Here is a 12,387-nt window from a genome sequence, read left to right as displayed (position 1 = left end):
AAGGAAAATACAAATGTATATTCAGGAATGTACTTTGCTGTAAACCCTCTCTCCTTGCCCTGGGCTCAAATGAATAAGGAGTTTCATTTATTTCTCACATAATGCAAAGTCCAGGCTGTTTTGGTTACACCACAATGCTAAGCTGAATTCAGGCTCCTAATGTCTTTCTGTCTGGCAGTTCTTATTGCATACTTGGCATGGTTTGACCCCCAGCACATCCAGCATTCTATCTGCATTCCAAGGAGAGCTTGATACTGACTCCAAACTCCCTGCTCTAACTTTCCCAGAATCCCACTCCATGCATTTTTGCCTACACTCAACTGGTCAAAACTGTATCACATGACCATGTTTATCTCCACTGGCCCCTTTATTGCTCCCCTTACATCAGAATTCTGTTAGGAAGAAAGGGAAAAAGAAATTTCTGCCTTTATGAAGAGATTCAAAGAATTCATAGCTGAGTGTCTTGATTTCCAGTAACTCAGTCCTTGGACCTCTTGTTAACTTTATCTCCACTCATCCCATCAATGATCTCATTCAGTCTCATGTGTAACTAGTTGCACACTAGTGGCAACCACATTTACATTTCTAGCCCACCACTCTCCACTGAACTTCAGATTAAAACAGCTAACTGCCTAACTTGGCAGATCCACTTGGATGTCTAATTTAACCTGTTCAAAATTAACACCTTCTCCAAAACTTCCTCCCACAGCTTTACCCATCTCATAGATAACACTGTATACTTCTAGTTCCTTGGGCCAAAAACCTTGGGGCCATCGAAGGCTCTGTTTGTCTTGCATCTTACACCAGGAAACCCTGTTTGGCTTTATCTCCTCCTCCTAACTACATTCAGAATCCCAGTACTTCTCATCATTTCTATCACTAATATTCTGATCCCAGCCACCATATTTTATGTCTGCATTACTGTGACAGCCTCCTGAAATCATTATCCACACACATAACACTTTCTGAATTTGTTCCTGATCTCCTCTTTTCTATGATCTCATTCTCTACTTCTGTACTTAACCCATCATTATTCCTATAATGTCATTACCCAAAGCTGCAATTCTACTAGAATCTCAGGGTTATGCACCCGTGGTTGACAACCACTCTTACCTACCCATTATTTCCTCTTTCATTCCCACTCCAACATCTCTCCAATTCTGTTAGAACCCACAAGCCTTTAATCTGACAATTTTTGACTACCCTTTACTTTCCTCTTACATTCTTACTTTTTCTTCTGAGCTTAAATTTCAGTGAATAATTTTTCTTTGTCCACCAGTCCTCAACTTCCTTGCCCTTCTCTCATATAGCAATACAGCACACTCCCAAATCTGATCAGATCGCCTTTTCACCTACTCTGAGCCTGCACCCACATAGCTGATACAGCTGTAAAAAACCCAATAATTAAATCTTAAATTCATTTCACAATTTCTGATCTTAAGCAGAACACAGAACACTGCCTGGAAATCATACTCCTATTTCCCTAGGCTTTTCACACTCTCATTCTGATCCTTTTCTTGTCTTTTCCTTTCTTCTCATTCCTCTACCTTCATGCCCCCAAACCCATTCAGTCTCATATGATGACATTCCTTCATATTTCAATGAGATCAATGGAAGTCCAGATATTCTCTACAAGCTCCCACATTATCTGCCATCTCTGTGCCCACACACTCAATCTTTTCTTCTGCTAAGGTGGATAAACTCTCTGCATTTCTTTATCAAACCAGCCCTTTGTGTGCTCAATTCCACCTGACCTCTTCCAGTCAAGGATGTCATTCCAGTAATTCTTCCCTGTCTCCTGTACCAAATTCTCCTGTTTTCTGAATTATTTCCATTTGTATACATTACTTTATCTTAAAAACAAATATCTTCTCTTGACTCCATTTCCCTCTTCCAACCATTATGTTATTTTTCTTCTTTTACAATCTCCCTGAAATAAATGTTCATATTAATGATCTCTAAACTAACTCCTCCTACTCTATTAAACTCACTCAAGTAAGGCTCACCCTCATCACTTATTGAAACCAACTCTGATAAAAGTCAACAAATCACTTTTCCTACTTACTTCTATTCATTTTAATATCTCAGTCAAACCCCACTGAAACATTTTGACTTTACTAAATCAATTCCTCTATTATATGCAGTCACTATTATATCATTTATCATGGTTATTAATTTTTATCTGTATATAATTCTTTGATTTAGCTTTTTCTTCCTCAGTAGACTAAGTTCCATAAGGGGAGCAGTTATATCTATTTTTCTATCACAACAGTATGGCTGGTGTCTAGCACAATGACTGGTGCACAGAAGGCTGCCAATAAATGTTTAGGGGGATAAATGCTTTATTATCCTCATCTTATATTTGGGATCAGAAGACTCCCAGAAGGAAATATCAGCTGAAAGGTACACTGTGAATTATTGATAGAGTAAGGACTAGGAATAGTATAAAATACTGATCTCCAACCTACATTTTTGAGTTGCAATGATAAAGACATAGGGAACTTCTTTTCCCACCTTTGGTCTTACAGAACTGCCACCATGTTAGGGATGGAAAGGTCAAACCATGCAACCTAGTACCATGTCAAGCCCTCCTTGTGTCCACAAAGGCTTAGCTGCCAAGTCAACAGAGCTGCTTGGCATTATCAACTGCTCTGGTTCCTGTGTACAAAGTGTCCAGGGAGAAGGGACTCTTACCCAAGAGCACTTGTTTGAAGTTACATCCCACAGGGGTGTATCACTCATCAATGATTTGCAAATTATGGACCATGAAGACTACTGGGAAGAGTGAGTAGGAGGATCAATTTAAGGTTATAACATTATGTAATGATATGATCCAAAATGGTACACTCTGGGGATAAAAAGAGGCATTATTAAAAATTATGCCAGGATGATGGGTGTTTTCTAGGATTGTCTCAGGCAAATAAATAGGATTGGTCACATTTTAATAACCATACTTTACTTATTAAACATGGAGAAAACCAGGTATTGATTCACGCAAATAACTTCATTGGCAAATCAACAATAGCGGCAGTAGTAAGACACTGCTACCAGTCCAATCTGGAATCTATTCATATCATTTTGACCCTGAATTGTCATGCTAATACTTACCATTCTCCACTGAGTTAAAAGAGAGTGAGACTCACTTCCTTTATCTAGTTGTTTTTCTTGCCCCTTCTCACCTGATCTATAATCTTTAGGGAGGCCATTTTTATTTCCAATTGAAGTTTAATCCTGATGGTTAAGAAAGAGTATATTCTGTGATAAGCTAACTCAAATGAAATCATTCTTCAAATTTCCAGAGCATTCCTCTTCCTAAAGGTACAGTTCCATGAACCATATCTTCTTTAATCAAGATTGAATTCTATTCATTCACTGAATCAACAGAGCAAAAATAAAGTCACTAGCCACAAAACTTTATTGTAGGGATCAATACATATATCCTCTCAAAAACATTTTGAGCCATTCACCTGATGGTCACAAACACTTCAAAATCTGTTTTACTGATATAATTTGGTTTGTGTGGCAAGAAAAAAGAAAGACTGTTGCAAATTCAGGAATCGTGTCCAAAAGGCTTGATTTAAAAAAAAAAAATCTATAAAATGGAAGAATTAAACACTGCCAGCTCTACTGTGTCAACAAATATTGTACAATCCAAATAAAAAAGTTAATCCCATACAAGCCCAATAAAGACAATGCTGGCAAGAAGACGTGAACAATCTATTATAAAAAATGTTGGGCCAAAAAATGAAATACAAAAAATAAAAAATAAAAATTTGGTCAGAAAACTGTGACTACATAATACCACATAAGAATGTCTACCAGCAGGCAAATGGTTGAAATTGGAGAATATCATGCTAAGTGACATAAGCCAATCTCAAAAAACCAAAGGACAAATGATCTCGCTGATAAGCAGATGATGACATATAATGGGGGGTGGGAGGGGTTAGCCATAGGGTTAGGGGTTTAGGGTTAGGGTTAGGGAGGGTGGCAAGAATGGAGGAAGGAAGGACTGTATAGAGGGAAAAGAGGGGTGGGAGAGGTGGGGGGGGAGGAAAAAAATAACAGAATGAGTCAAACAATATTACCCTATGTAAATTTCTGATTACACAAATGGTATGCCTTTACTCCATGTACAAACAGAGAAACAACATGTATCCCATTTGTTTACAATAAAAAAAAAAGAATGTCTACCAGCTATTTAACTAGTTTTCTATTTATTCATAAGGAAAGTGGAAAATACTCTGATTATAAGTGGATTCTTTCTTATCTGCTACTTAGAACTCATGAACATGTGACCTATTCTTGTCAATCTGTAGAAATGAGGAAATAAAAATCAGTGTCTGGCCTTCAGTGGGACACTTACAACACCCGAATGAGGTCCAGAGTAATCCTAGATCGAGGGACGTCAATGTTCAGTACTCGAACTTCCACTCTTTCTCCAGGGCCCAGTCCAAGACTCCTTCTCTTTTTTGTTTTAGAAAGTTTTGCTTCTGTTACATTTCGTATGGGGATCAACCCTGATTTTCCCACTCCTATATCCACAAAAATCCCAAACAGAGTGGCATTCTCAACTTTGCCCGTAAGAACTGTTCCAACCTGCAGATCTTCCAAGCATACTATACTTCTCTTGAAATCGGGTTTATCAAAATCTGTAAGGAAAGGGGCAAAAATTCAGTGTAACTAATAATGCATTGTATTTCTTAGAGACAATATAACTTAGTGGATTAGCATTAACTACATATTGATTATATGCCCAGACCACTATTAGACTTTGAGGGGGATATAAACAGAGCTGAAGACACAGGCCAACTTTCAAAGAAAATGTACTCTAGAAGAAAAAGCAGTCACACAGTAGAAATAATTCAAGAAGATTTACTTACTTTCTTCTCCCCAAACTCTATTTCACTAATGTGAACATTAGCACTATTCATAGATAGTTTTAGACTATTTTTCTCTTTGTAAGATATGATGACAATATTATCTTTGGTTAATGAATATACACAGCTAAATCATAAACACTGAGAAAGTAAGACCCTTGGAGACAGGAATTCTTAAGCTGTTTAAAGGTGGAAGAAAATACATTAACTTTTGGTCAAAGGTGGATGAAATTCAAATGTTCTCTCTTCTAGCTTTTCCCTGCAAAACTGGAACTCAGGAATCAATTCTTGTCCATTTCAAGTATATTTATCCAATAAAAATGTATGGAATATGATTCTGAGTATCCTAGTCAGGTACTCAGATCATCTAACCTCCTTTCTCCTCTTTCACTTCAATTCATCAAACACTTATTAACTTGTATTATTACCTCCAGGCCAGACACTCTGCTGGACACTAGAGATACAAGGATGAAGACACTTAGATCTCTGTTCTCAAGGGCCTATAGCCCCCTCATTCCTTGCTCATCCAAGTGTACATTTCTCTGTTCACTAATACCGACTGTCCCCTAAGAAGTGGGCATAAAGCATGCCAACGAATCATTATGGCTCTAGTTAAAATAAGAACAAAAACAACAACCCAGGTTTTATGAGTGAGAAAGTGAGAACTAACAGTTTAAATGGGCCTGTGAATTATCTGTGGCCTCCATTTATCCATGCTCTTCTTGGCCCCCTTTCCTAGGATTACTGAGTGTTGACTCTAATAACAAAGAACACATTCTATGCTCGGATCTCCTTTTACTAAGACCTCATTTTCCCCTCCACCCAGTCCATTTCCTTTTCCTCCACAGCTGTTGGCTTTATCCTGATTACTTGTTAGAGCTATCCTTTACATTTGTATTAACAACTGGTCACCTCTTTTTTCCCCCTCCCCCAGTCCAACCACACTAAAACCAGGATATTTTAAAAATTAAGCTTTTTCCTGTAAAACAAAACAAAAGCCCTCTCTAAAGCCTAAATCTCATTTTTCCTCATAAAAAATATGCTAAAATTGGAATTGATTCTGTAGAATTTCACCTGATGCCGAAGCAATGAATACCAAAAGCAAGAAGTCTACTGTAATGTAATGTTACACCAGGCAAGGACTGTGTCAAAACAAAGTTAAACTAAGTTGTTGATCAGGGCCAGAGGTAGGATGGTCTCTGAGGCCCTATAAGGCATTGTTTTTATGCTTGGAAACTCTTTTTCCCCCCTCTTTTTCTTACAGAGGTCCAGCTGCTACAGATTCCCCAAGGGGTTCTGATCAGCTGCTTAGTTTAATTCTGCATGGAAAATCAGAGTCAGAAACTACTTAACATGTTCCTGAAGACAGTCTGGGCCACTGAGAAATCAGAAAATCCTCCAAGTACCATATAAATTTTAACACTTTGATAGCCAAGCCTGCGTATTCAGGCCACTGTCACCAGACTGCTCCTGATGAACCCCATAATGGAAACTAACTTGCAACTGAACTGTTAATAAAAATGGAATTGATTTTGTCACTGAGAAAACAGAAGACAGGATGAATATGAGGAAAGAATAAAGCATTAAGAAAGGAAATACTTTTGAGAAAATGGAAATGCAATGTAAATACTGCTACGTGGAAACATCCAAAATATTATCTACCCCCTCAAAAGTGTGACTATTCTCCCTTCCCCTTGGGGATGTAGCAAAGTGACAGTTCTCAGATATGAAAATTGTGACTTCTGTTGCTTAAGGAGACATATTTGAAATTTCACTTGTCACACTGATACACACTTCAGTAACTGGAAAGCTCAGTCCAAAGCCCAGGTGCCTCTGTTTCTGTTCAATGAAGGGCATCTCAGATAAGGACCTCTACTTAGCTTGGTTGGCTAAGTGGACCATGTAATTTGAGTGCTGATCTTTTCTCTGAGTCTACCACATAACTGGGATAATGGAGAATCAACACTATGACAGAAAAACAAAAATAGACAGAAATATCCTAGACAGGATACCTGTAGCTAAAGCACATTTGCCAGCTGTCTTCTGCCATGGCATAGGCATACCACTCCAAAGCCCACCCTGTTTGAGACCCACTGTTCCATGTAGTATTTCTGCTAGACATATCCATGATACTCATACTCAAGGAACCAGGCTTCCAATGGAGATGGGTTTGTCTGTTGGAACAGTTATTTTTTGTGAGAAGGACCACTTGGAGGGTTCTATGCCCACATTTTTGTCATAGGTCTAACTGGGTGTTTTATTTATACCCACTTTTTTTTTTTTTTTTTTTTTGAGATCTACAGAAGACTCGGGAATAGTACAATGAATGAACTTGTTGGGTGTGTTTTAAAATTCCCTTAAATCTTTTCAAGCATACATGTCTAACCACCTTATTATAGCCTAATCCAGACTGAAAAGACCAAGTCCTAAATACGGCATCATCAAAACTGGTTATGAGACAAGTGTGCAGATTCACTTAAATCTCATGGGTTCCTAGTCAAACTTCCTTACAAAGTAGATCATTTAATACCTTAATTCTTTTTCACTGGTCATTGCTCTCAACAACTATGGCTATTATACTTCCCTCACCCTCTACCTGTGCTGAAAGCTGAGAGCACTTTTAATTAGAAGGAAAATCAACACAGAGATATCATCTTATTTGTTCAATATGCTCTTTGACACAGAATCCAGAAACTTGGAAGTCTGTAATTTAGGAAGAAGATTCACTTTTAGCTTGTGAATGGAATGTCTTACCTTGGATTTTTGGTTTCTAGGATATAAAAACAGTATACAGAAGAATGACAAAAAGTGTGTGCCTTTGTGCATAAGCAGGACATATATGTATCTAGTCCAGTGATATGACAAATGAACAGTGGAAAAGGAGGCTGGAGACCTGGCTTTCAACTTTGGCTCTAAACTAACTAAATATAATGACTTTGAAGGCTACTAAGTTCAATTTTCTCACGTATAGAATGAAAGAATCTGTTTTGTTCATGACATAGAGCTGTTATGGGGTCAAAAGAGACAACGTGAGCTATGCAAATGGCAGGTACTCTAATTCGACTTACCTGTTCGAAAGTCAAAGCTTTCAGGCTGGCTGAGACCATCTACGATGACCTGTAAAGTGTGTGCTGTTGTCTGCAATCTTTCTGCAGTTTTCTCTATTCCTTCCTTTTCAAGGGATGAATTTATTTTTTGTTGCATTTCAGGCTTTCCAATCTCACACAGCGTCCCTCCAATGAATGATAAAAACCTTCAGTGGAAAGAAATGCCCAAAATTTATCAAAAATATTACTTCTTTCCCACTCTCTGTATACAGATCTTCTTAAAATTCATTTACTTCAATTTATAAATCAACATCTCAGATCTACACATCAGTGTACATCAATTAATCAGTCTTTATTGAGAATCTACTACACATATCATGCTATATAATAGGGGATCTATCTTGAGTAGAGGGAGGCAGGGGCAGGGAATGGAGGTGATTTAGGGTCTTGTACTTTTTTTTTTTTTTTAAATGAAGCACCTGCTCAGAGTCAGCACTGGAACATTTTTACAGTGATGCTCATTGTAGTCTAGTGTCACATGTATTTTCTAAATAAGGCTGTTTCCTAAAATTTCAGTTAGGATAACATTTGAATTTAAATGAGCTAATAGGCAAACCAGTAATTGATAATACCAAAATCCAACAAAATATGCATCAAGCATTGCCACTTCTGACAAATGACCTGCTCTACTCATGGGTGGTAGGTATCATCACTTTTTACTTCTATGTATCTGGGATGGGAGCATCACTTTATAGTCCACTTTCAAGCCTAGTGACTCCTAAATTCCATCAAGTCTCATATCAACTAAATTATATCAAGAGCAAGCAACATTCAGAGTCCACGGACAAAATATGGGAGGAGAGCTGGGGGAAGGGTTCAAAGGTAGGGTGTGCACTTAGCATGTATGAGGCCCTGGGTTCAATCTCTAACACACACACACACACACACACACACACACACACAGACATACACACAGACATACCCACACACACAGCAAAATGGGGGGGCAATATCTGAAACAAAAAGAAACTTTCTTCTAAAACAGAATCAAGTTTAAGACCTCAATTACATAATCTGAAGATGAATATTATGTTTATATATTTTACATATGAAATAGCTGCAAAGTTTGCCAAATAAAAATAGCTGACTTAAAATTTTCCTTTTGCTATGCTTACTATTTCCCTTGCTTGCACAGCTGCCTCTCAACTACTTAGCTTTGAAGTTCAGAAATAAGTAAGGGGGGAAAAAAAAAACAAGTAAAGGGTTAAGATGTCTTTTCCTTCAATTTCATGTGAATATTGGGCTGTAGCTTACTTTCTTGACATTCCTTGGCTGGGTATTTTTCTACATCATTGAGTTCCATTTCCTATGATTAATGGCACTTTAAAAATGTCAACACAGTAATCAGACAGACAGTGATACTAATGCCCTCAAATCCTTTCCTCTAAGGACGTCTCTTGAATACAAGAAGGGAAAGGAAAACTGTTGGAGGTTTGTCTATGATCAGGACTGGGATGCATCCCATTTGGCAGGCTGCTGTATCATCACAAAAAGAATGCATGTGATTCCACCTCTTTATTTTGCTTTGTTGTGTTCAACCAGAAAATGCCTCTTCAGCGGTACTCTGGACTGATAATCTGGTATCTGGTGGAGAAAACTCTCCCATCTCTCATTTAACTAGGGTGTCCTTTTGGGTTCAAATGTGCCCTCCTACATTTCTATGGCCATTTTTTTTTGGGGGGGTGAAAATAAAACAAAACCCCCTATATTCTCCAGTATTCAGCTAATCTCTTGAGACTATATTTCAGTATGGTTTAATAAAAGATAAGGAGTGATACTTACTATCCTTCTTTGGAAATGAGCTTCCATGCAAACTAGAGGCCAGAGAGATACACACTCTAAGTTTGTATGTCTACAGCTTCTCCAGCAGGCAGAGAGGCAGCTGGTATCAGTGCTGACTAATGGGCAGTAGCACACAGGGCCTGGTGACAGGGCACAGCTGTTGGAGCTCTGACTGATGGGGCAGATGACACATGACAACCTCTGCCCACAGCCAACTTCTTCACACAAGTTTCTAAATAATTCATGCCCTGCTGAGCAGGCTTCCCTGGTATTCAATGTCTTGGCTTTATTGGTCTGCAACTGGCTATTTAAGCAGGACATCTTTCAAATCCTTGAGATTCTGGCTTGTAACCATCTGTTAAAATGCCAAAAAATATATTCATGGGCTGTAAATCTATAACCTTGAATGGCATTTTACAATTAATCAAGTAACTAAACGGTAAAAACTTCCCAAGCACTGTACATCTTGGCCTCAATAACAAAAATACACACTCAGCAGGCCACTTAGAATATTTAGATTGTGTATCTGTGTGTAAGAGAGGAACTAATTGCTACCGAAGTCACTCCCATATAAAGAATTCTGCTTATAGTGATTGCATATGTAAGAAGAAAATTGGTCTGTTTAACCTGGGTGCCTATTTCACTATCATTTTCATTCTTACATACACAAGCCTGAGAGCACTAATACCTGAAATCAATAAAAAAGTACCAGTTGTGCTCCTAGCTAATGCTTCACATTGATCAACTCTATTTTTAAATGACTACAGAGGTCAGTTGAGTGCTGTTTTACTTTGAAAACTTTCTTAAAGAAGGTTACCCAAAAAGAAAAAGAAATCAAAAAAGGAGAGGGACTATAAAATGAACTGGGAATAGCACTGGAACTGACCTCCCCTTACTGGCTTTTTCAAATACATTCAACTGCATATGGGAGGAAGCAGAGCTTTCTGCTTAGCTGCCACTAGAGACATGTGCTTCTTAGAGAACCCAAAATAATTTATTCTACATATTCCAAATTTTCACTTTAGAATTGAGAAGTAATATTCAATGCAAGTATTTCCTAGCTCAAAAGTAATAAATAAAAATGACTTTGAGAAGCTTGGAACACAGAATGTAAGAGAACACGTGCTGATCAGTAGGTGCCTGGCATTATGCTAGCTGGGTATTCTCATTTAATTAGGATAATAATCTTAAAAGGTAGGTATGCTATCATACAGAGAAGAAAAATTAAGGTTCAGAGAGGTTAAATAACTTGCCCACAGCCATGTAGCTATTCCTACTAACTGGAGTTTCATGCCACCCATAGGGTATCTGTATAACTGAAAGCACATAAATATTAATGTCTTACATTTGGTTAAGATAGAAAACACAATACTAAGGATGATAATTTACCAACATGATTTAATGGAAGATAACTTTTAGACACCAGATAGTCAACATTGAGTAAATCCCACAAAGAACTTATTATATACAAGTTTTTAAATAGAAAATTCTCTCCAAAGTCAATGAGTTATTAAAGTCATAGTCTCATTTTCTCCACTGTCTCTAGAAGGCTTTTTTAGCTTGCTAAGGACTGCAGTTTGAGCTGCTGTTTTTATTTAATATGTAATTTCATCCATCTTACTTAAAGTAAGAAAGTAGCATAAATGCAACAAATAAGCACATCATGTTCTTTTAGCACACATCTGCACAAAGTTAAAATACAGACCTTGGAACAGAGATAATGCTTATTTTTCAAACAGAAAGCTATATAACTGAAATCACTCAAACCTATACAACCTAAAATCAGTGATATGTCCGACAGAGACTTGTTACAAATGCAAGACTTTTCCTCCCAAAGAATAAGAACAGTCTTTGTAAAAATTTTTTTCCCAAAGAATAAGAAATTCTCAAAATTCATAAGACTTCATAAATAGCTGTTCAGTTTTATGTAATCATTTCCAGCATGGAGATTTAGGCGCTGGGGACTTGGTTCATTACATGAAAGCAACATGATACTTACAGAGCACAGAAGAGCCTGGTGATGCAACACAAGCACTAAAAGCAACTTTGTATTAGCATGTGCTTTGTGGGCAATGCACATAGGATGTATAACCCCACCAAGAACCTTGTTGTCAGGGCAAAGAACTTCTAGCTGTCTATCCACTCTCCACTCTCCACATTCTCAGAGGTCTTCATACTTGTTTGTTTTTATCCATGAGTTTTACTCAGTTTTAACATAATTTCATCAATAAGCAAAAAATTTAATGCAATAACACTGCCATTTTAGAAATGAATAGGAACAGACAGAATAGGTTACAATTTGTAAAACAGTGAGAAATGTAATGAAATTAAAAACAGAGTTTACACTCTAAGAAAAAGTCTGGACTTTAAAAACTGTGATTGTAGATTAAGTGGTGAGACATGAATGAAAAGTCCAGCATTAATTTTTTATTATACACACACACACACACACACACACACACACACACACACACGTGCACGCATATGTGTGTGTGTTCAAATCTACTGTTGTTAACACAAAAGGTTGAATATAGGTTCAAATGTGGCAAAGGAGAAAAACCTGTTCCTCCTTTGACACTACCTACAGGGAGCTAAATTCGCACACACCAGTGAGTGTGCAA

The 12,387-nt window shown here is 37.6% G+C and overlaps 1 protein-coding gene across 1 annotated transcript in view; it reads right to left on the bottom strand.

The window, feature by feature from the left end:
- Positions 1-4,110: 4,110 nt before the first annotated feature.
- Positions 4,111-12,387, bottom strand: part of Srbd1 (S1 RNA binding domain 1) — a 237,839-nt gene continuing 229,562 nt past the window's right edge. The window contains exons 20-21 of the mRNA XM_047522685.1: positions 7,946-8,130; positions 4,111-4,649 (exon numbers count right to left, since the gene is read on the bottom strand). Coding sequence (XP_047378641.1) covers positions 4,360-4,649; positions 7,946-8,130 — 475 coding nt within the window. The 3' untranslated portion in view covers positions 4,111-4,359. The remainder of the gene's footprint in view (positions 4,650-7,945; positions 8,131-12,387) is intronic.

This window comes from Sciurus carolinensis, chromosome 13 (assembly GCF_902686445.1).
Source record: "Sciurus carolinensis chromosome 13, mSciCar1.2, whole genome shotgun sequence".
Classification (NCBI taxonomy): Eukaryota; Metazoa; Chordata; class Mammalia; order Rodentia; family Sciuridae; genus Sciurus; species Sciurus carolinensis.
The sequence above is the reverse complement of the archived record's forward strand: the minus strand, read 5'-3'. Positions and strand labels throughout refer to the sequence as shown.